Source organism: Oreochromis aureus, linkage group 3 (assembly GCF_013358895.1).
Source record: "Oreochromis aureus strain Israel breed Guangdong linkage group 3, ZZ_aureus, whole genome shotgun sequence".
NCBI lineage: Eukaryota > Metazoa > Chordata > Actinopteri > Cichliformes > Cichlidae > Oreochromis > Oreochromis aureus.
This window is the reverse complement of record NC_052944.1, coordinates 48,172,096-48,196,159: the sequence shown is the minus strand read 5'-3', so window position 1 is coordinate 48,196,159 and position 24,064 is coordinate 48,172,096. Positions and strand designations below refer to the sequence as shown.

At 41.3% G+C, this 24,064-nt stretch overlaps 1 protein-coding gene across 2 annotated transcripts in view; it reads left to right on the top strand.

Annotated features, from left to right (window-relative positions):
• The window catches only part of LOC116332936 (F-box/WD repeat-containing protein 7-like), a 50,971-nt gene that overhangs the window by 12,454 nt on the left and 14,453 nt on the right, over window positions 1–24,064 (top strand). Inside the window, exons 1-3 of one of the 2 annotated variants that reach the window (XM_031756037.2) lie at window positions 15,632–15,935; window positions 22,209–22,291; window positions 23,352–23,487. In XM_031756037.2, coding sequence (XP_031611897.1) covers window positions 15,897–15,935; window positions 22,209–22,291; window positions 23,352–23,487 — 258 coding nt within the window. In that variant the 5' untranslated portion in view covers window positions 15,632–15,896. Of the gene's footprint in view, window positions 1–15,631; window positions 15,936–22,208; window positions 22,292–23,351; window positions 23,488–24,064 lie in introns of those variants that run through there. The other variant, XM_039610442.1, reaches the window with a different exon arrangement.

The following is a 24,064-nucleotide window of genomic DNA, read 5'->3' as shown; positions in this document are numbered from 1 at the left end:
TTTACTGTAGTACGTAGTGACGCAAGTCAGAGAGAGGAAGAAAGTTCATCCAAAGAGCTAGGTTTGAAGCCAGACGTTGTATTGGCAATGAGTGTTTTTAATGCCCCGGATTTTTCAAGTTCTCTTGTGTAAACGAGGAGCAAACGTTCTTGTCAGTCAGTCAGACTGACACTCTCTCCTGTCAGCCTGTCAAAGCTGTCAGATGTGTGAATTTAAAAAGGATTTATGCAAATATGTTTGTACATCAGGGCCATTTTCTGCCAGTAGCTTTGATGTTTTGATGTAATCTTCACTTTTAATCTTGCAAACAGAGAAAATAAAGAAACAAAATGTAATTCCTTACTGTGTGGTTATGGCTTACCACCAGAATTTAGAGCTGATAATGGAGTCATAACAGGGTAAGACTTCACCAGCAGGTTTTCCAGGAAGATTAAACTATGAATCTAATTGTAATGAACTTGAATGTACTAAAGTAACACTAACTACCTTTTCCAGTCACTGTATATAAAAGATGGAGATAGCGTGGTGCTGATCAGACAATCAAATGGAGGGATGCTGCCCCCACCCGCCCTGAACAGGGGCTATTAAAGGCCATTCAAGGCATTCATTGGCTAATTTTTCAGACCCAGAAGCCACACCTATATTGTATGTACTGAGATTTCTTATGTGACGTTATGCACACATTACTCAAGAGTTGGCCTCAACTGACTACTAGGGCCTGTTTGGCAGTGGCTGTTGGAGGTTTCTGGCTATGGCTGGATGAAATCGATTGCAAAGAAGGTGCTGCACAAAAAACTAAAAAAGTGACTGGTTGTGTGTAGTTTTTTTGCATTTGTCCGCAAACGCATACCAACATTTAGCCCAGCAGTAGTGTAAAAAAGTGTAACAGAAACTGGAGTTTTCAGTCCACCCCCACCTCCCACCCCACAGCGACAGATGGTTGCCATAAGTCAGAGGTCACTGACACATTTGTAGACCTGTGTGATTTGGCATTTAGAAACTGCCATCAACCCTCCGCAATGCTCCCAACTAGTTGCGTAATACTTATTTTTCCCCACACAACCAGTGTTTGCCCAGTGGCTGCACAGTGGTCTTCAGGCCTTGTGATTAGCCAATATTCATGTGACCTTACGTAGTCACTACGATTGTCTCAAGCCAAGTGGTTGACAAGTTAGCGTCTGCAGAACGTCAGTAGTCTGTCTTTTTCATTAACTGTTAACATTAGCTCAACTTAGAAATATATGTAGACGAAAACTGACTTCAAAACCTTTTATAACAAGTGGTTGTACCCACACAGGATTAAACCTTCTTGCAAATCATCACCAAATAAAACTTAAATGGTGAAAGTAATGTGTTTTTTGTCATTTAAGTGGATAAAAGGTGTCAATCTGTAATAACATGGCTGTAACCCCACCCGGTTGACTAAATATAAAATGTGTTGTAAAAACTGAGGTGTTCAAACGTGGTAGCTGAAGTATAAATCGACCTTCTCCTTTTTTCCTGTTTTTTTTTTTTTTTTTTTTAAACCACTCATGTCTTTCTCTAACTGCACCATTACCATGGCAACCCCACAGAACTGTGTTCTTATTGGTGGGCCGGTGTTCCGTTGACCCTCATTCATGTGTGTGTGAGAGAGGGAACACAACGAGGAACAGGTGCTCTGCTGTCCTGTCTCCTCTCTCTCTCTCTCGTTCTGTGTTTTATTGCATGTAAGGCGACACCTGAAGAATGCCACTCAAACCTCGAGGCTTGTGTCGTTCTCGCACTCCCCCCCAGTCTGTTTTTCTTTCTGATTGCCTGTCTTCACCCACACATCTAGTATTTCTTCTTATACTTAGACACACTGTGCACCATACATGATGTTTCTGACTGATGTTATCGAGATGCAGGCTTCAATCAGAGGACTAAAAGAAGAGAGACGTGGCTTTGACAGAGTCCTTCACTGAAGTCTGTGGGAGAGCTCTGCAGCAGTGAAGGTGGTGCTAGAGCAACAACCTGCAGTGGGTGGGGAAAAATGCTTTTGAGGCAAAGACTGCAAAGTTTTTAAGCCTCTTTTTAAAAAAAAATATGACAACGAACCATGCAGTGTTAACTTGATGCATTTTTGATGTGCGACAGTCGTGGTCAAGTGAATAAGGGTCCGGTCACACAGACCTACAGACTGGTACCCCACCATACAGAAAAAGTAAAAGTTGTACCTTTTGAAACATTTTTGCTGTTGTGCCAAAGCCCTACTTTGAAGTTTGAGGCAAATAAACACTGATTTTTAAATACTGCGTTCACATTGGTAGTTGCTACACTTCCTGTAATGGTTAGCACCTGCCCACTTCCTGTTCCTAACTGTTCTTTCACCTGTCATCACTACTATTGGGTGAATTTGATTGACACAGGTTCTTCCTGTGCACACTTCCCTTTATAGATGTAAAGAGGCACTCAGAGTAAACTTGATGCTCCTTCATGTCCAAAGTTTCCACCTCAGGTTCGTCTCCTCTGAGGTTTTCTTGGGTCGCCAAACTGGAAGTAGACACTGGTTTAGGAGCGCGAAAATCTAGTGCCTGCCAGTGGACTTGCTCTTTATCGAACTTTAACATTGTTTTTAGTTTATTTTTTTGTATTGCTGTGATAGTTGCCACATACCAAGCAGGTAGAATTAAGCATTGTATTAAAGAAATATTGCAACTCTGCATATTCCTTAGATCTTAGGATTACCCTCTTTACATGCTAATGCTTGATCACACACAAGGTCAGCATATTAAAAGGGCTTTTTATTCTTCCTCTGAGTGTGTATCTTAATTCTTTCTTTCCTTTGTGCCTTTTTTCCTTCCATCCTCCCATCCTGATTGCTAGCGCTGTTGAATCTCTATTTCTCCCCTGGGAACAATTGCAGCTTAGAGAGAGAGAGACACACACACACACACACACACACACACACACACACACACACACACACACACACAGACACACAGACACACAGGTACTCATTAAAATATACATGAGCACTAACTCCCTTACATTCCTCCAACACTGTCGGCATTCATTATAGATGAACACACACATGCGCGCGCACACACTCTCTGCACGGTGCAGTGGCATTGTTTACTTCCATTATAAACCACTTGTTGTTTGCTGCATTGCACCTCTGTAATGTGTCCCACTGGAAATGACTTCTGTCTTCAGACCCGGCAGCTTGTTAGCTCGCTAAGCTCAATTTCTCCTCACGGTAGATGTTCCTAGTAATTGACTATTTTTACTGTAGCATTTTATTGTAGAAGTAATTTTTAATTGAGGGCTGACGAAGCTGTAATAACTTATTCAACCATTATCTTCAGTGGCTGCACAAGCTTGTTTTTGACTCTTAAAATATCTCTGCAAGTTGAAAGAAAACAACAGTTGCTAATGGCTTATGGTGAAGAACACAGGGGCGCTATTAAATTTAAGCTAGTAAATGTTTATTTGATAGCATAAGAAAATATCTTTCTTTATTAAAATTGCTAGAGCTAATTTAAATTGGTTGGTTTCCTTGGTATGGACCTGTCTTTTGAGTATAGTCTATAAATTCCGAGGAGTTTCAGACGCTTAGTGTTAGCCTGCTTTATCCATTCTAAAACCAGTTCTGATGTAAATGCAATGGTTCTTTATATAGAGCTGTTCTACTCTACTGGAGCACCCGAAGCACTTCATACAACTTACCTCCTTTACCCTCTCACACCCATTCATACATTTTTTTTTTCTATGCCTAAGTGCTTTCTATCTAATACTGACACACATTCTTACTTTAATAAACATTTAGTTTCTTGCCCAAAGACACTTTTGGAATGCAGACTTGAGCAGCCAGGGATCAAACCACCAACCTTCCAATCAATGGATGACTTGTTGTACCTCCTGAGACAGAGCCAGCCCAGATGTGTGTTTGGGATCATTGCTGCGTTGGGACACAGATCTGTGTTTAAGTTTGAATCTAAATTGATTTCAGGTGAAGAGTTTGAAGGTAGTTCTCCCTCATATTTCCATCCACATTGTGCAATGTGCATTGCACTACTACCACCATGCTTGACAGTTGGTACAGGGTCCTCCAAATATACCTATTGTCACTGTGGCCAAACAACTCAAACTTTGTCTCATCTCAACTGGTTGTTCCTGAACATGAGGGTGACAGTTTGGACATATGTTTCTTCAAGACCTTGGGAAAGTGGTGACACATCCGAATAACTTGTGTGCAGTTGTTTGAACTGATGATCTTGGAATGAGCAGTTCTTTAGAAATGGCTCCATGACAGCTTCCTAGCTTGTTTAAGTCTAGAATTCTCCTTCTTAGATCTTCCTTCAAGTTTCCCATTGTTCGGAATATTGCAGTCAATGCAGTGCTGTCAAACTCATTTTTATGCTAGCAAAGAGAAACTACCAGTTGTAGTCATTCATGATCACTGTTGAGCAGTAAACAAGCCTTGGGCTGGTCAAGTTAAAACACGGAATAACATTCAGCAGCACTTATTAAAACTGAATGTATGTTTATGTTTGATCCTGTATGTATACCTTTAACGCTGTGTGGATTAGATCAAATCTGAAATGCTTTTAAAAGTCATTAAAGATTTAAGATTTAAGCTTTCCATCCTGGAAACATCACAGTTGAACAAAGCCGACTGATACTGGCAACATTAAGGTTTTTAATTATATCAATTTTGCACTTTCCTATATGTCGATATCAGCCCAGAATTTTACACCTGCTGCATCTCTATCTGTAATGATCCAGTTGTCATTAATTTCATTTACACTGTGCTGGTTCACAACAGCACTCGCCTTGTTGCAAGATGCTTTTTAATTGTAAAGGAAAGACTGCAATAGCAGAGAGAGAAACCCAACAGTCAGACAATCTCAGTGTAAGCAGCACTTGTTGATGGTGGAGAGGAGGAGCTTCATTTTCAATGGAAGAAACTTCCGGCAGCTCAGGGATTGGCTGCAATCTGCTGCATGTGTTTGCAATGAAAACTGAATCATTTCTGGAAGATGCTCTGCATCATGCTGGAAACCAGCCTCTCTGGTGTTAGGTGTTAAAATACATTTAATCTCTCTGCAGCCTGGAGGGGTGAATGATTTATGATATTTTTGCACATGCTTTATGGCCGGTGACCTTCTGACCTCTGAAGCGTTCACTGTTGGTTGTTTGTGCTGCATTATTGATGCTAAAATGAACTCTGAGCGTTAGGGTCTTCTTCTACTCTAACACACAGTCATCTACAGAGAGAAAGAGATGAAACATCATCTGCTGAAAATCAATCTTTCACACATTCCTCTGATCCTCTCTCCTCCCCCCTCTCGCTCCTTATTGATTCCTCACACACTCGTAGGGTAATCCTGCTAACACACTCACACTCACACACACACACACACACACACACACACACACACACACACACACACACACGTCCGTCCACATCTGCCTCTGCCCTTTTGAAGTGTGTCTGTGTGCGTCTTTGAAGTGGTTTTCTCTGTGTCGGACTGTTTCTCACTGTCTGACAATCGTTAGCTCTGAGGATCGCAAACATACAAAAAACTTGTTTGGTTTGCTGATTTTTCTTTAGAAATAGTAGAAGTGTAAAAAAAGTAAAAAAGAACAAGGCATATTCTTTTACTTTATACAATTTTTACCTTCATTTCAGCTGATATTTGTGCATTCAGTTCATTAAATATGGATAGCGGAGTCTCTGGAGGGTTGCCCTGCATTACTTTGTATTCATGCTGGAAAAGGGAAATAAAATCCCGTTTCTCACATCACCAACACCGTCTCATCAAGATTAGGTACCAACTTTCTCTTTGTGGCTCACAGTATATGTTCCAACTGTTTTTAATGGATGTACCTCACACTTATCCCTCCCTCTTATCCAATTTAGGGTTACAGAGGCTGGAGTGTATCCCTGCCATCACAGAGCAAAACATGGCCCAAGGACCAGAACCAGTCCTGGGCCACAACATCCTAAAACGAACCAAAACAACCTCTGGGGGAAAAAAAAAAAAAAAAAATCCCGATTAATAACAGTCGAACCTCACTGGTGTGAGTGACTCAGACTGACTTGGTGAGCTTAACCCTGTGAGGTCATAGTCACTGCTGATGACCCCAGCTATAGCTCCAAACCTTAGCTGCTTGGAGACCAGTGAAAATAATTTTTTGGAGTGTGTGTTAATAGTTTCTGTGGATTCTGATCAAGTTGGGTTAAGATCAGAAAGTGTCACAGCAGCTAAAATCAACCTTACACAAAAAATAAATGTATTTGAATTGTATTGCAGCCTAAAGGTAAATTTAAAAAAAAAAAAAAAAAAAAAAGAGCTAAAAGAAGAGAACGCAAAGAGCTCTAAATCAAAGCCTATCTGTAATAAAAATATTTCCTGTATCTAAACTTAAGGCAACAGAGTTAAAACAGATGTTGGACAAAGCGCTGGTGAAGAAGTCGGCAGTCTGGGCTTACAGGCCTCGCAGCGGGCAGTAGGACTATCAGCAATGAGCTGGTGCATAAAACACAATGAGAAATGAAAATCTGCTTTATTAGATTGCAAAATCATTGAATCAAAGGAAATAAACAGGTGCTTTTGTAAAAGATAGGAACTAATAGTGGGGAGTGAGGTTCCCCTAGTGTGTGTGAGAAGAGTGCTTTCTATCTAGACTGCCCATTGAAGTTGACAGTTTACTCTTCCAGTGTGCAGAGATGGTGAAGTAACTGCAGAGTGACTCTGTAATTCTGACCTTGCTGGATTTGGAGTCTTTCTAATATTACCATGCATGCATTTTTAAGAGGATGCATCTTTTTTCTTTTTAAAAATCTGTCACTGTCAGCAGCAGTTTGTTATGAAAACCTTACATTAACATCTCTACATGAAGTTTCTTCATTTTCCAACTTAATCATCACTACAGCTGGAGGAGAAATGCTTTTTATTATAAGGAAGATTTGTGAGGTTCAAATTATGGAACTCCTGTAAAACTTAGCCAAAGTTTAAATTCTGTATGGCTTCAGTTCCCCTTTGAGCTTTAAGCATTGCTGCAGTAAAGACCTCTTATGATCGTCTTCGTGTCCACATCTATTTTACCACAGAGCAAATATCAACGTCCCAAACCAACCTGAAGAATGGCTTTATACTTTTAAATACACTAACTACATTGTCAAAAATAATAGGCGACACCTCTGAATCTTTGTATTCAGGTGTTTTCACTCCCATTCACACAGGTGTGCCTGCCTTTACAAGCATGTATGAAGGATAGGTTCCTCTAAAGAGCTTTGTCTTCAACACTACACATTCTCCAACCATCTGTACCCACCACATTAGTCACTTTGCACAGAAACCTGCCGCCACAGCTCTGTACCATTAAAACGAGCGCTGAGGGCGTGGGTGTACACTGAAGTATTCTCCTGAACAACACTCAGATAATACCACCACATCAGCTATGGTGTGGAAGGCTCGTATGGTTGTCTTTTACCAGGAGGCTTCAGTGGCAGCACAACTGTCTGACATGACACCAAAGTCCGGCTTGCACCAGCAGATATGATGTCACTTTTGCTGTATGGTGCCCTTCGCAGACGCGAAAGGCAAAGATAATTAAACTGGTGTTATTGCAAAGCCCAAGTGTTTATTAACTACAGGCCACATAAAGTTACAGACTGGGTGTCGAATGATGAGGCGCATAGAGCGTAAAAGTTGCCAACGCTCTGCTGGCTGCAGAGCTCCAAACTTCCTCTGGCATTAACATCAGCACAAAAACTGTATACCAGGAGCTTCATGGCATGAGTTCACATGGCTGAGCAGTACAGTAATACACCGAGGGGAACTTCAGAGCTTAAGATCGCGGACTTTCTGACCAGGTAAGCGACACGCTCTGCCTCCTGACAAACGGCCAAACTGCCATCGCTTTAGATCAGATGCATGTCTGAGTACTTCGAATAAAACAGATTGTACAGGTTGCAGTTTCCTAGCCTAAATGTGCCACATAAGGTCAGAAATGTGACTCCTTCACAGGGTTGGGCATCAACAATTCGTCGTCAGTTTAAACTTCTGTAATGTCTCGAAGCACCTGATGGAAAACATTCAGCAGAAACAACCTGAGATTGTAGCTCCCCAACGAGACAACCTTGAACATAAAATTGGCCAAATTTAAGCCCTGGAACAAAGATTGTATCTCGTATACCACCATATACTCCAGCCCCCACAGAGCAACACAGTTATCATACACTCTCCCTGCAACAAGGACTGCTGCCACCTCTCTTATCACATGCCATCCATTGTTTTATCAGTTGAGCGTCATATCAGCCTTAACAAGGTCTCCCAACCTCTGCTGCTACATAACGAGCAGCATGACCGAGTGGAGAGTAACTTCTGGAAATTTACATGCACTCGAAGTCCTTGAGTGTGGGAAAGGGTGTGCTTTAATGCAGAACACACTTACACACTCACACAAGTTTTAGGTTTTACAAGGTCATCAGAGGGAGAGAATCTGTGGGTCTACATACCAGAGAGGGAGGGAGGCTGAGCTTTGAAGGATGAACAGGGTGGAGGGAAAATTACACGAAGAAGAGATGTAAGCTGGCGATCTTTTCCTGTATAGAGACACTCTGTGTTTTTTGGAAATTGATCAGTACTATCCAAAAGAGTTTTGTTTGTCTGAGTTGAAGTAATCACAGACCAACTCCATGATGATCTGGGCCCTGTGTGGGGGTCAGACCATCTGTTGCAGGACTTCTCTTCCTCTCGTCACTCATGATGGTCCTTTCAGATGTTTAAAGATTTACAACTTGGGATTTGAATGCTGTAGATGCAGTGTTTCTCACACAAAGGACTTCACCTCGGCAGACCACCCAAGTATAGTTGGCTTCATCCGTCCATTTTTGTGTGTGTTTTGTTTTGTTTGAAACTGCTTGTTGGACTAAATAGACCAGCATGACTTTGCAGACCATCTACATGCTGTAGAATAACAACTAGCAATGTGAACTACTCCAGTCGGCCTTAGTCGCTGTTTTTTGGAGGACTACAGGAAACTGGAAACTTTGATGTTCGTACCCAAAATCTTTCTCTCAGAGTAGCCAAAAACTATTGCAGACTGGCACAAACATGATACCATCATCCCCACTTTAAGCCTTGTTTATGATCACAATGCCAGTGTTGTGTTTGCTAACTATTTTTTCCACTGCTTGAAGCGTGCTGGACTTGTTTCAGTCTTCTCCAGAAAGGTGTCGCCAATCAGAAAAGTGTCTGACACTTTCAAGCCCTCTGTAATCTGAGCTCCAGGCTATGAAAACCTACTCTTATTTTGAAAATTCAGTAGCTGCTAAAAATCCAGCGCACACATGGGCAAATGGGAACGAGGCCACAGACTACCCGCCATCTAGTCACCAGCATCCTAAAACTTAAACTAAACAAACTCCCAAAAATGAATTAAAGCTGCATGAAATTTAAACGTGTTAGAAAAATGTTGTATTGAAAATGCCTAAACTACTGGCTGTTCACTTATTCACAAGATGTCACCACAGTGGGTAGCTCATGTTTGGTGTGGCAGAATTTTTCCTGATGAAACCCCCAGAGGGATTTGTCTCCTCCTCGGATCAAACCGGTGATCTTTTGCTTAGAGCCACTAAATAATACCGTAGATACTGTTACAGGATTTGGAGACTCGCTGCAGTCTTGTCTGTTGTAAAGTTATCGATTCATTGCAAAGTTGCTGGAAAATAAAATGATTGTCAGCTCTCTCTGAGATCAGGTTTTAGTTGTTGTTTTGCTTTCAGAGATTTGCATCGAGCAGGAGAGCGTCTAATATTCCCAGTCTTCACTTTTCCAAAAGTGGCTTCTCTTGTAAATTCACAGCAGAGAGCAAATTTTAGTTTCTTTAGTTTCATATGTGAGATGGAAAAACTTTCTATTCATTACAAAGGAGCTGCAGAATAAACGTGTGCATGTGGGAAACTTGAAAAACAATAAGACTTAAATCTAGATGATGGAGTTATTTTGAATTATAGATGATACGGAAAAAATGCAAATCAGCTGATGTACGGTTCAGAAAATACTTTTAAGACCCTACCACTGACACGGGGATGCTTCTAAAAAACCCAAACATTGTATTTTCCACCTACGTCTTCATGCACTCTTTGTTTTGCTTTTAACTTCCAGAATTAATTTGTGACACATGTCGAGCATGTTTCTGTGGAGAAAACAGACCAGTGGAGGGATGAAAAAGACGTAAATTAGAAGCAGACAGCGGGAGATGCTGAATTCAGATTTATGACAAAATGGAAACTACGAGGAGGAGAAAGAGAAGAATTAGTCCCAGATATAATGGAAGGAAAAGGTGGGAGGAAGGAAGTGCTGTGACACAAAGGAAATAAGGTGAGAGGCTTAAAAGCAGCAAAGAAGAGATGAAGGGAGGAGGATTGACCAATAAGTGATGTGATGACAGAGAGAAAGAGAGGTTTACAGATTAGCAGGTTCAGAGGTTAAAGATCATCCGGAGTCCTGATGATTAAGGTGATCAGGATGGCTGTAGCCAGGAGGCGGGGTCAGAGCAGGTCAGGTAAATGACAGCTGCTGTGGGAGAAGCGTGTGAAGAGTCTGTTTGGGGATAAAGTATTAAAGCACGGGTTTCAGATGTGTTTCTACTGTAAGACTTACAGTCAATAATATGATACTTAAGGCATTATGGTAAACAGCTTTTTTTTTTTTACTACTACTACTATCCATCAGTCTTCTCTGAGGTCTTCCTTTTTCCCTCCTGCCTGGAAGCTCCATCTTCAACATCCTTTGTCCAGTATATCCATCGTTACCATCCCCTACACGTGTCCAAACCAGCTCAGCCTTGGCGAATCTTGACCATTGTTGTCACATTAAATGAAAGTCTTGGACATGCATACACATACGTGTGTATAAAATCAGTCCAGTCCTTCACAGTATTCAACACTAACTTCAGTGTTTGTGTCGACGTCACACAACATCTCAGCTGTTCTTTTAAAATTTCTTAGAGTTCTTCAAAATTTTGCCATAATTGAAAGTCATGCTCAAAGTTGGCCATGCAACAATAATGAGATTTCAGATTCATATTGTAGCACAGCGAGTTAGTGTAGAACTGGTTTGTTTGGAGTTTTAAGAGCTTAAATGTGTTTTTTCTGAAAACTGACTTTCAAGTTTCTATGTCCTGTATTTAACCTCCTAAAACCTGAACTCTTCCACAACATGCATTTTTAATTTCTCTTTGATATTTGGGCTGATTGGGGCCCGATGAATGTAAAAACAAAGAATTACCAGATTGATTTTTTATTTTTTTTTTACCTGATTTTTGTTTCTAAGAAAAATGAGAGCCACATATGAGGATATTCGTTTAAAATTTTGATAGAACAGTAGCAGTATAATGTCCTCGTAAGTGGATATCAGGCCCTTGTAGAGCAAAATTGAGTATTTTGGTCTAAATAACCCAAAATGTGATGTCCGCATATGTGGACGCCAGGTCCTAGGAGGTTAAGAAGTTATAAGTGCTCAAAAAAGATGGGAAAAAATGAAGCGGCCACCTCATGTACTTCTAAGGTGCTGTAACTTGTAAAGTTTTTATAGTCTCAGGGTGGCGCTGTTTCATGGCTTGATATGATATACTGCAAATGTAGTGCGGGAAAAGTGAGTGGTTTCTCGTGGGGTGAGTTAGGAGATGACATTTAACCCTTGTTCACATGCAAAGATGGTCCATAATTACTCGCTTGGTGAACACCTCCATCCTCTGCGTCTGCATCGGTGTGAGTTGGAAACACTGGGCACTCAGAGACTGCTGAGGCGACTGAACTTGGCAGGTTATCACTTCCTGTTTGACAAAGGTCACGACCTCTGGTTGGCTTTCGGAGCAGAGAGTTCACTGACCAGTAGAAGGATGTCTTATATCGCTCGTTTTTCATGTTACTCAAAGCAATTTTCACTCACTATCCGGGAGCTTTCAGAGTCATTATTGGACAAAATTGCCGGCACAGCATTTGGTTTCAGTCGGTGCTTATAAGCAGCAGCATCAGTTACTAAATGCAGTGCATGCTCTGAGAATGCAGCCGGTTTCCCATTAAGTCCTCTTGTTTTTAGTCCAAAAATCACAAGTAAAAACAGCTCAGTGCCTCTTTTTTCAAATAAACTGTACTTTTAGAAGAAATGGTCTCTCTGGACACAATCAGGAATGCAGTGGCGACCTTTGTAGATTAAAGTAGCAGGAGACGGGCCACAAGCTGGAATACTGAGCATGCACCGATGATCTGTTTAGCATTGTTTGGAAAGTTTGTCTTTGATTAAGCTCAGAGCAAACTAACAGGCGCCAACATTATATCTGGATCCGGTCTGTAAATATAATTAAAAAAGACCGAGTGTATCCCGTCTCACGTGTTAATCAGGCTCGTATGGGTTATACATTCAGGTGTTTTTAATATACAGCTTTTCCTCTCTCTCTCTGTGTGATACAGCCAAGACAACAGCATCACAAACTCCTCTGAGACCGAACAGAGTCCACGTAACCACCTCAGCGCTGATACAGTTTGACCGGCTGCAGGGCTGCTTTGTTGGATTTACAGGTGTTTCCATTTTTCTGGATGCCAAGTTTATACAGCAACTTCCTCCGTGCGCTGGTATGTAATCAAGATAAGACGAGAAGGGGAAAAACAGAGCGTCTCAGCCAGCAGGGTAACAAAGGAAGAGAGATCCAGAAGGGGGAAGATAAGGCAAAAAAAAAAAAAACTCTGCAGGTAAGCGAGGAGGAAGGTGTTGGATGTTTTGTCTCTGGAGGCAGTGAGTGAAAGGCTTGACCTCCCAAATTAACCTCCACCAACTCCCAGAGCTGCCTAATGTGTGTTTGTGTGCGGTTGCGTGTGTGTGCACGCCTGTGGGAGTGTCACTCGACCTTCAGGTCAATCAGCTGTGAGAAAGCTGCAACCTCCAACAACCCCCTGCTGCCCGTATGTGGGCGCGTGTGTGTTTGTTTATGTGAGAGCGCGTCATATTTATTCCTGTTGCCTGTGTGGCCGTTCTTTCAGAGTAACGTCACAACCCATATGGAAAAGATATATATGAATCTTATAAAGTTTGTATCTGTCTTGTGTGAAACTTGTATGAAAAGGATACAAGAGTGAAAACAGATATAAGATCCCTTGAAAAATCATATAAATTAAGCTTGTATGTTTTGCATACTTACTAAAACAATAAATGAAAGTAATGAGAAAGTGGCCACTTTCATGAGTAAATCATATAAGCCTTATATGATTCACCAAATGAAGTAGGCCACATCTTATGCAAGTCTTTGATAAGTTTTTTCTATTTCTTTTCCATATGGGAATGTTTGCAGCGGTCAGCTTGCAGCTTTGGTTCAGACAGTTCTCTTTTGTGCTTTGCTGTTACAGTGATGGGTGACGGGGATCCCTGTGAGCCGAAAGCTCACGCTTCACACTTTGGATCTGTATGATGTCATATGACACGTTCCTGAATAAGTTGTAGCCAGAATTTCAAAGTTCCCAGTCAGAATTTGAGTCTGGACCCCATCTCAAGTCGGATTTCCAACTCGCAAAGACAGCGACAGTAGTAAAACATTTCATCTGTGCTGTTGTGTGTTTGTGACTCACTAAATAAGCTACATGCCTAATTGGACGTTACCTCGCTAAGGTAAAAAACAAATCCTGGTTTTCTTCACTGTTTCTGGAACACGCTAACTCTGAAGTGACGCTTCCCCAGGGTTCTGAGGTGATTAGGACATGGCAGCAGAGAGGGGATGTCTATAATGTGGGCGTCTCAAAAGCCCCACCCACCTACTGTTTAAACCCTCTGTTTACGACAAACCGCTAGTTGGTCAAAAAAAGTCAAAATGGCAGCAGCCAGAAACACCAACACTGAAGCTTGAAAGTGTTCTGTGAAGTAATGAAAAACTTTAAATTGTGAGAAAAAGTCTGGGTATTTTTTTTTTTTTTTTGTGTGTGTGTTACGTCCTGATATAGAGATATATAGAGATATAGGTATATATAGATATATATAGGTAGGTATAGATAGATAGATAGATAGATAGATAGATATATTTGTTTTAGATAAGTTAAAAATCACTGATTTACCTCAGCAGCTTTGCTTTGTGATGTGGAAACAAACCGATTTGTGGTTTTGTCGAGATGTCAGTTTTATGAACGGACGGCTAAAAAAAACAGTTTCACAAGATACTTTTTTTGACAGTAGACGAAAGGGAAATAAGCCAGTAATTTTACTGGCCTGACCTATTAAACATCTAGTTTGCTAGTATGCTCATGCCACTTCATTAGGTACATGTTGCTAGTATAGCATTCCTGGATTTTTTTGGTTTTGGGGAAAAAAAACTCAGTCTACATGATATTACCCCCCCAAAAGGTCATGTAGCCTTAACCACTGAGGAAATGGCCAATCAACAGCCCACAAATAATAACACTATCGCCTTCTTCAACAGTGCACAAAGGTTCACATATTTGACGCTGTGAGACAAAATCACCATTGTCCTTCTTTTCGAAATATAGAAATGAAAACTATGTTTTCAAAAGGAGTTTTTCCAATGCTCTGTTTCCATGGTGCACAATGATGTTTATGTGTGGACAAAAGGCCAAAACTCATAGAAAAAGTTACATTTACCAAAATAGCTCCGTCTGTGTGGATGTAGCCTGTCACAGCAGCAAACAGGCCAGGCAACATTTTTTCCTTCATTCATTTTATTTTTCATTGTGGTGATCCTTTGTGAATTGTAGCCTTGGCTTTGTGTCCTTAGGTGACAGGAGTGGTGCGTGTTGTGCTCTTCTGCTGCTTTAAGGCCTATTGTGTTGTGTATTCAGAGATGCTTTTCTGCATAGCTTGGTGGTGAACGGTTATTTGAGTTACTGCTGCCTTCCTGCCAGCGTGAAGCACTCTGGCCATTCCCCTCTGACCTCTGACATCATTGAAACCATAGAGATGGTCGTGCGGGAAAATCCCAGCAGATCAGCAGCTTCTGAAATACACCCTTCTCGCTCAGTCTGATCCTCAGTTTGAACATCGGCAGGTCACCTCAACCGCATGCCTAAATGCACTGAGTGCTGCTATGTGATTGGTAGGTTAGACATGTGCATTAATGAGCAGGTGTACAGGTGTATGACAATCAAACTAGTTTATTAATCCCAGAGAAAATGATGTGGTCACAGTTGCTCCAAGACAGTAAGAGCAGTAACTAAACTAAGTTAAATAATACAATAATAAGTCAAATTCACAACATAGCACGAATAATAAATATCCCAGTATATTACACTAAATAACGGGTGTGTTTAACACCGTGGTGTCTCTGCAGAGGATGTGATATTTAGGGTGTGCAACTGTTGCAGTGTGTACCTAATGAAGTGGCCGGTGAGGTATTTTTAATCGTTTAATTCTGTCTTTCTTCCTCCTGGTCGGAACCTTTGATGTGTGTCTGCGGTCATTAAAAACAGCTGCTTGTTTCCCTCTAAACGCTTTGGACTCAAACTCGAGTGTTTTCGTGGTAATTAGGCTACCACGACGATAATTACCGTGCTCTGGACACGCACACACACTCTCACACACACGGACACGCACAGAGGCTCCACCCTCCCTCTCACGAGGCACGGAGAGGCATGTCCCTGCGTGTTCCCGTGGAGGTCGAGCCGCATAGAGCTGGAGCGGAGAGAGGGAGTCAGTCAGTGAGTGGATCCTGAAGCAGCGGCAGCAGCTCGGCGGCTCCTCTGTCAAACTCATCGATTAGCGCCCCATGGATCTGTGACGTCACGCCCATTCTCGGATATCCCTCTTTATTTTTATTTTCACACATTTTATTTCCGGTTTCATTCATTTGAACTTTGTAATATATATTTTTTCCACCCCCTCGGGGCTCCGGGAGGCTCGTACCTACCGGAGGGGGCAGCCATGGGTTTCTACGGCACCTTGAAGCTCATCTTCTACAAAGTGAGTATCGATTAGAGACGAGCGTCAGATCGATACGGGCGGTTGTGGTGCAGATGTTGAAGGTTGTCAGGCTCGTGCGCCGGCATGACGAGGCGTTTCTCTCCCTGACAGCGAAATGCCTCGGCGGCGCGTGCGTGTGCGCGTGCGAGCGCGGACCACTGCGGAACCAGAGAGGGGGGGCACCTCATCTGTGTCCTCCCTCTCCTTCCCGTGTCCCCCTCTCTGTGATTGATTATTGGTGATAGATTTTACTGCCTCAGCCGCGGTGACATAAAACCTAAAAATCTTATAAATTCTTTAAACTCTAAACTTAAGTATCTAATACTTATTTCAGTATTTATAGCTACAAACCTCAATGATTCCATTTTTCCCTCCCTGCCCTGTGAAAATGCAGGTGGAGGAGGTGTGCTCCACAGTACAGCTAACTCCTCAATGTTGGTCCCATATGGTTTATTACAGCAGGCTACATACAGACTTTCACAAAGTGACTTGTGCTTCTTGAAATGAGCGATGTTTTGCAGTACAGCAGCTGCGATCTGTGTTGTTTGCCTCAGATGTTTCTGCCTAAACCTAAAAAAGTCATATTGTTCATATTTAACATAAATATAAGGCTGTATTTCACTGTACTGTCATGTAAATGGACCCTTTTTTGCCACGTGAGACTTGAGTTACATTTTGTTTAGTCAGTTTTAACTTCAATATCTTATGTTTGTTCCTCTTTCAGGCATAAAACCTTATGAAGGTGACATTTTTTCCTCCCTACACTGTGAAAATGCAGATAAAAGGTGGTTTAGTCCACTGTGCAACCATGCAAACACCACCATTTTGGTCCAGTAGGGTTTAGTAAAGGTTGAAAAAGTACTTTAAATCAAATTAACCTCAAACTGCAAGATGAAAACTTTTAAAACATGACCCCCCCACCTTTGTAAAACTGGGATATTTTACAGTACAGCTGTGATAATCTCTAGCAGCTGTGCTATTTGGCTCATAAATGCTGGGTAAGCCCTGGAAAGTGACATTTCTTCCTCCCTGCACAATTAAATGGAGGGCACTTTACTCTGCACATGATAAAACTGCAATTTTACTGGTTGAGTGTGATTTGTTAAAGGTTAAAAGCATAAGATTGCAGAGAGAACTTCAGAGAATAACACCTTACAAACTTTTTTTCCCCGGAAAATAAGGAAGGTTGACAGTACAGCCGATATTATTTGCTTTGTTTGGCTTAATTTTCTCAAAATTGCCTCGTTTTTTTTCTTCCATGAACCTTCAAAAACCTTCAAAAACCAGCACACTCTGCGTTGTTTGCCTCGCAAACGCTGGTTAAAGCAGGGAAAAAAAGTCTTTACTCTTTGTTAGTGCTGCGAACCACAGGAATGAAACCTTGACAGTGACTTTTCTTTCTCCCGATACTGTGAAAACAAACAAAGGTGGAGCCTTTCACTGCACAGGCATGTCAATGTCAGTATTCTGCCTTTTCTGTGGTCATATACATGAGCAAAATACATAAAATAAACTCCAGTCAGGCTTAAGGTGAGGATCCGATTCTTGATTATTTGAAGATCTTAAAATTACAATAAAATGACTTCAGTATTAAAACTTGAAGGAAACCCTACATTACACCTCCTGAAAAGACAGATAATGAAAAGCATGGCTGCTGTAAGACACGTTGTTAGGCTCACATAGTCTGTATATAACACCAGAATTCACATTGAAATCAAGCTAAAGCTGAGTGTATAATGGTCAGTCACATCTTCTGTTACAGACCACAGGAATGAAGCCTTAGAAACTGACACTACTTCCTCCTTTTTCTCTGAAAACACAAATGAATGAAGGCTTTCTACTGAGCGGCCAGGTCAACATGTGGGGTTTAATACGGGTCAAAATTCATTTCAGTCAAGCTTCACTTTAGTACTTAGTCGTTAAGTGCTTGGTTAAGACTACAAGATTAAAACCTTGAAAGTGTTTACTCCCTAAGGAGAGGCAATGCATTGGACATAAGCTAAAATGATGCCCAACTCAAACTAATCTATAGCAGCTACCTGTTTATCCTTTAATCTGCAAACAGCAACAGTTAGAGATCGAGCAGGTGTTCATGTTTTATCTCAATGCAACTTAAGTTACATTTTGAGTTAAATTAAGTGTCAAAAACAGGAATCAAAGAGCTGAAATGACACAAAAATAACATCTGAATGCTTAAACGTCATTAAAGCTTCAAACTGCAAAAGCAAAATATTGAAAAGGTGAAAGTTTTCACCTCAGAAGAGACGGTACAGAGAGTCATCGGCTGCATAACCTGAGCATCTTTTATGCTCCAAACCACACAAAACAAACTGTATTTGATCCCAACGCTACCATGTAAACTTCGTGTTCCAGACTGATGAGGCTTTTAATAAAGCAGATATTATCTATTAAAGTGAATTAAGAGGATATAAGACTTTCATTTAATACTAATTTGTCTTGTTGGCTTCAAACCACAGGAGCAGAAAGTTAAAAAATGCCATTTGCCTCCATCCAGGTGTGGAAAACAAAACAAAAGAAATTAATTAAGCGGATACGTGACTTCTACATCAAATGCTAATTTATCGTCACGGCTTCAAACTGAAGGATTGAAATCTTAGAAATCCATTTTTTTCACAGTTCACATTTAACATGGTGTTTAAAACAATCAGTATCCATGACAATCAATTAAACAGAGAATTGTTTTTGTCTCCTTAATGCTCATGTGATTTTTTTTTTTAAGTTACAAAGATGTTTCAAAGAAGAAAAATATAAAAATAAAACTTATTTCAAAATTCAAAGGTCTTTTAAATTGACAGTTTTATCTGTAACACTGATGTATAAATAGCAGGACTGAGCTAGAAAAAGCTGCAGGAAACCCAGAAAATCTAATACAAATGAATTAAACTCTATTTAAATTGAATCCTTCACCTCGCTGCACTTTGAAAATATGAATAAAAGATGCACCTTAGAGACAGCAGCTGCTGTAAAACTGCCATTTTTGGATGCAGAAATCTACTTAAAGTCAGATAAAACTTTAATAACTAGTGTTTGTTTGCGTTCGGAGCTTCAAATGGACGTTAGCTCCTTCTCTATATTGTAAAAACACAGATTTATGGAAGGAGACTTCACTGTAAATCCCGGCAAAATTGCACCTAGGTCGATGTAAGGCCACAGCGTATCCTCCTCTTTTCAACATTATAAACTTGATTTAAGTCACCGGGTGAAGCTGCAGAGATGCTAACCCTCCACAAAGTCAAAGTAGTAAGCATGCAGTTTAGCTTGATTCGGACATTTTTGCTGCTACAGCACAGATGTGTCCCTCCGCTCTGCCACCCACCCAAAAGCCAAAGTCTTCTGGTTTTAACAGTAAACACATTCTTCAGTTTTTCAGCCCCCCCAGGTCAAGTTTTTTCCTTTTTATTTTATTTATTTCTTTTTTCCAGCTTAATCAAATCCACACAGACGCGGCATCTGCTATTAAAATACAGCGACACGGAGTCTGAAAATGGAAAGCAGATTATGAGTTTATGTTAGCGAGTGAAGAACGCCCTCTGATAATCTACAATCTGAAATATTTACAGGTGCTCCTTGCTCATGTTTAATTTTGAACACACACAGATGCTATCCTCTGCATGTGTGTGTGTTGGAGGCTATTTTAGAGCGGCGCTGCACCGGCGACATTCCTCTGATTTTCTGCATTCCTGCGTTCATTCACAGCGATAGATGCTCAGAGAAGAGCGAGCGAGAGAGAGAGAGAGAGAGAGAGGGAGAGAAGGCTGATTCAGACCTCGCTTTGTCTAAGTTGGCGGCGTAGGTGTTTCCAGCATCTCTGCGGTTCAAAAGACGGCCTCGGGTTTATCTGCAGCTCTTTGATGACGTGGACTCTGCTCCAACTGTTTGGTCGTCTTTCTGACCGCAGGGTCGACCCAGAAACCCACAAACATTCGTGGGAACTCCTCTAGCTCTTTCTGCGCTGGCATCATGAGTGCAGACACTGGTTGCAGACTAATATGAATTAGGCTGGCTCACATCGATGATTGTAAAGATAATTGGGGCATGGCGAATGATTAGACCATGTAGACCGAGGAAGGGCAACGGTTTTCCCCAAATGCCAAACTAAGTTAGATATAGTAAGTGACCGGTCACACACTGAAGAGCTAAATTAAAAAAATAAACAAGTAAAACATGACACATTTGCTGAAATATGCTATAATCCATTAATTATTGGTAGTCACGAAAGACTGGTTTAAACAATTTAGAAGGACTTCTAAATTCTATACCAATCTGGTGTATGGTCAGCTTTTATTTTTTATTACATAATACTGTTTATATTTTAAAATGCAGGATACCAATTCAGTTCAATTCACTCTTGTTTGGATAGTGCCAAACCACAATAACAGTCTCCTGAATAGGGATGGGTACCGGTATCCGGTGCCATTATGGCACCGGTTCTGACATAAACGGTAGTAACCAGACCGAAAAGCAGCGCATATTTCGGTGCTTTTTTTTACTGAGATGTCATACACTTTGAATTCTAGCCAGTCATTTTACCTTTGCAAGGATAGTAGGCGGGCCCAGGTACGTACGTTCTTTTAGAGCAGAGCTACAGATTAAAAGTGCCCAAGGCAAAGCAGTCAAAAGTCTGGCTGTACGTCACTGCAAAAGATGCAAACTCAGCAGCCTGCAACAAGTGCTTTAAGGTGATACTGTGCAAAGGAGGTAACACCTCAAATCTGATGAAACACCTGGCGATGCATAGCATTTTGTTAAAAGCCGAGAAATGCGCCATATTTGATAGCTTGCTGCGAGACCTCACACCATGCACATGTACTGCGGGTGTGGTGCCTGTTATCAGACCCAGAGTTAGCAACATCCCCCAAGAACCCGAAGAGTAGAGTCCTGGCCCCTAGCCCTGTCAGCGTAGCAGAAATGATGACGGATGATGATGGCAGCAGCAGCCGTTCTTCTCTGCGTGAGGAGCTTAATGTTGTTCGTGTGTAATTTACGTTGAGTAGGCTAACCACGTTATTAAATTAATGCATGTAAGGTGAACTAGCAAACACCGTCGTAGCTACATGCTTTTTTGAACAAAGTTTGTGTTTTTTTCCATTGTTTAAGCACTGCTTCCAGCCAAGAGTGATGCCATAAATCCCCTATAGCTGCAGAAAAGGCTAACATTGTTATCTTTTTACAAAAAAACAGCTGAACATGAGAGGTTTTTGGACCAATTTTGTGTTCTCCATTCTTTAAGCACCGGTTCGAGCACCGTTTAAGCACCGGCAGAGAGAGGGGCGGTCACATAAGAAAAACTACATTGTCCTGTTCAAACTAAGGACCATGCTGGGCAGCATAGTTTTGCAGTGGTTAACACTGGAACCTCACAGCAGTAAGGTCGTGAGCAAGTGACTGTAGATGTGAGTGTGAATGTTGTCTGTCCCTGTGTTAGCTTTGTGATAGACAGTAAATAATGGGCTTTACGTCATATATAGAATTTTTTAAAATATGTCTTGTCTATATTTGTTTTAGTACAAGAACAGCTGTTAGTTTGGTATGTGTTGTGTTACCGATCTCTAGAGCTTCAGTTTGTTGTCTGACTTATTTAGTCTGAGTCTTACTTTTTACTGTGGAAGTCGTACCATCAGCCTCTTTAATCAAGTGGAAATAAAATCCCTAGCCGACCGCAGTAGTCCTCAGTGTGTCCTGATCTTTTCAAGTTGTTGGAAATGGTCTTTGTGTGGTTTGTTTTGTCTGTGCAGATTTGAAGTCATTAGCTTTGTTCTCATCCTCGTCCCATGCTTTAGGCACATATACAATATAAATGTCGTCTGCTTTTGTTTTTCTGTGCTGATGCTAAACTTCTAGCTGCGCGTGTTTATTTTAGCTGATTTCCGTTGAGGAAGGATATGGCCGGATTAACCAGTTTTGTGGCCCTTGGATAAAAACTGCTATTGCAGCCAGAGCTCCTGTGGCGTTTGAAGTGGTTTGTGGAGAAGTTAAAGCTTTTTAAAATGGTTTTTCACATGGAGAGTCTTTATTCTTTATGAGATGCAACCCCACCATTACCTGATCAGACGGATCAGGTAATGATCTGACAGACTTATTTTATGGTATTTGCAAATAATCAAATCACCAGCGTGCAGCAAAGTGGGGCTTTGGGAGCCCGGTTGGTAAATCCAATTAGTTTGGCCTACAAAGCTCCATTTGTTGCTCTGTTGTTGTTCCAAAACGGGAGGGTTACAGTCTGTAATGGTTTCTCTCTTTATCTTTCTTTAGATGAAGAGGAAGTTGGACCATGGTCCAGATGGCCGGCCGTTCCCTTCGGGGAAGAAGCACTGCAAAGGCAACGGATACCTCAGGTACCACATTTGATTTGTTAACATCAGCGCAAATCTTTCCTCAATACTGTTGAACTAAACTAGGAATACTTGGAACAACATGCTAGCATGCTCTGATAACATGAAGTGAGCAAAGGTCCTATAACTGATTTACCTGCTTTGCACCAAAATGGCACCCAGTCTAGAGCTAGTTTCACATGCAAACCAACATAACGTTTAAAACTGGTCGTCAATGTAACTAAACCTCCATAAAGGTTAATCATGCGTGCAGTTTACGCCCAGTACCTGTTGCTTCAGTTGCTCCTTCAAGGTTTTAAAAGTCTTTTTTTCTTCTATTTTTCTTCTTTTTTTCTGCTTTTATTTTTGCTACAAAGCTGATTTTGTGCATTTTTTGCCCCTTCCCAAACGCCCAGATCTACTTGGTTTTTAGTTCAGCTCTAGCAAACATGACTAAAAGACAAACTCTACCTGAAGCAAACCAAACTCACAAGGTTTGTGTAGGTGAACCTGGGGAATGATTATTGGTTGCCTAGGGCTTCCTGTATCACACTGATAGCTCGGCGTCTCCGATCCATTCCGTTTTTGGCAGCGTGCAACAGTTGGCTGCCAACTCAGTTCTCCATTGCCCCACCCCCCGGGCTTCTAGTTGCTCTCATCTGCACCTGCAGACATCCTGCAGCAGAGGAGGACCAGCAAGACAGGGTTTACATTCAGAAACACCCCGTCGACTAGACCCCACACTCTGCCAGCCGTTTATCTTCCCCATGTTGGTTTTGATTGGTGATTCTGTCCATGCAGATTTTGTGACACAGAAAAGTTAAATTCATTGCTCTCCTAACATTAATGAATATAGCAGCCACAGTGGATTTGATCCAAGAATGATTTGTATTGAATTTTAATAATGAATTAATGATTTAATTAGAATGTTAAATGGTTAAATTAAATCAGCTTTACCAGTTCAGAGCATAAAGCAAAAGGACAAAGGAAAGGTGTAACAGACTCCTGAAATGCATGGATGGATGTTTTATAGGTTTAAAATGCTAAACTGTCACATTTCTGCTGCTCCTGCTTCTGTCTGCAGTCCATCCAGTCTGGTTCAGGCCACGCCCACCACATTCGGTGACTTACGACTGGCTAACGGACATTCAGCTCAGCGACGACGCGTCACCTCTGGTCCGCCACCCTCCGGCCTGCAGGACTGGCTCCACACCTTCCAGGTCAGCACACGTACAAGCACGTTCTCCCAGATAATCCAGAGATTATATTTAAATAAAATCCAACGAAGAACTTTTAATAGCAAAATTTCAGTGCACAGTTTATATGCACATCTGAACAGAGACACTGGTCCTGGTTTTTCAAGGACAGCAGCTAAATCAGTCTCTGCTTTTCCTGCTTTTTGGTAAAGTGTGGTGTATCTTCCACTCGCTGCACAAACACAGTGGCAGAGTGGTGCTGCCTCCAAGCTGTTCTTATGTAACTAAAAAAACATACAAGTACAAACACACAAAGAGATGGCAGACATTTAAATGGGGAAAAAAAACATGATCTCTTTGGAGAGACAGTTCAAAGCAGTTTAGAGATAAGGGAATAAAAACAAAAAGTAAAAGATGACACACCCTGAAACACACACAGAGAAGAGGAGAAATATAACAATATAAAATAAAAAGTAAATTACACAGGAAAACAAAGCGGTAAGCAAAAATGTTAACACTTTATACGGAGGCACTTCAGTGCCAACAGTAAATGTAAATCTTTGTCTCTTCATCCTGTGCTAATGTTTCCCCTCGCTGCCTT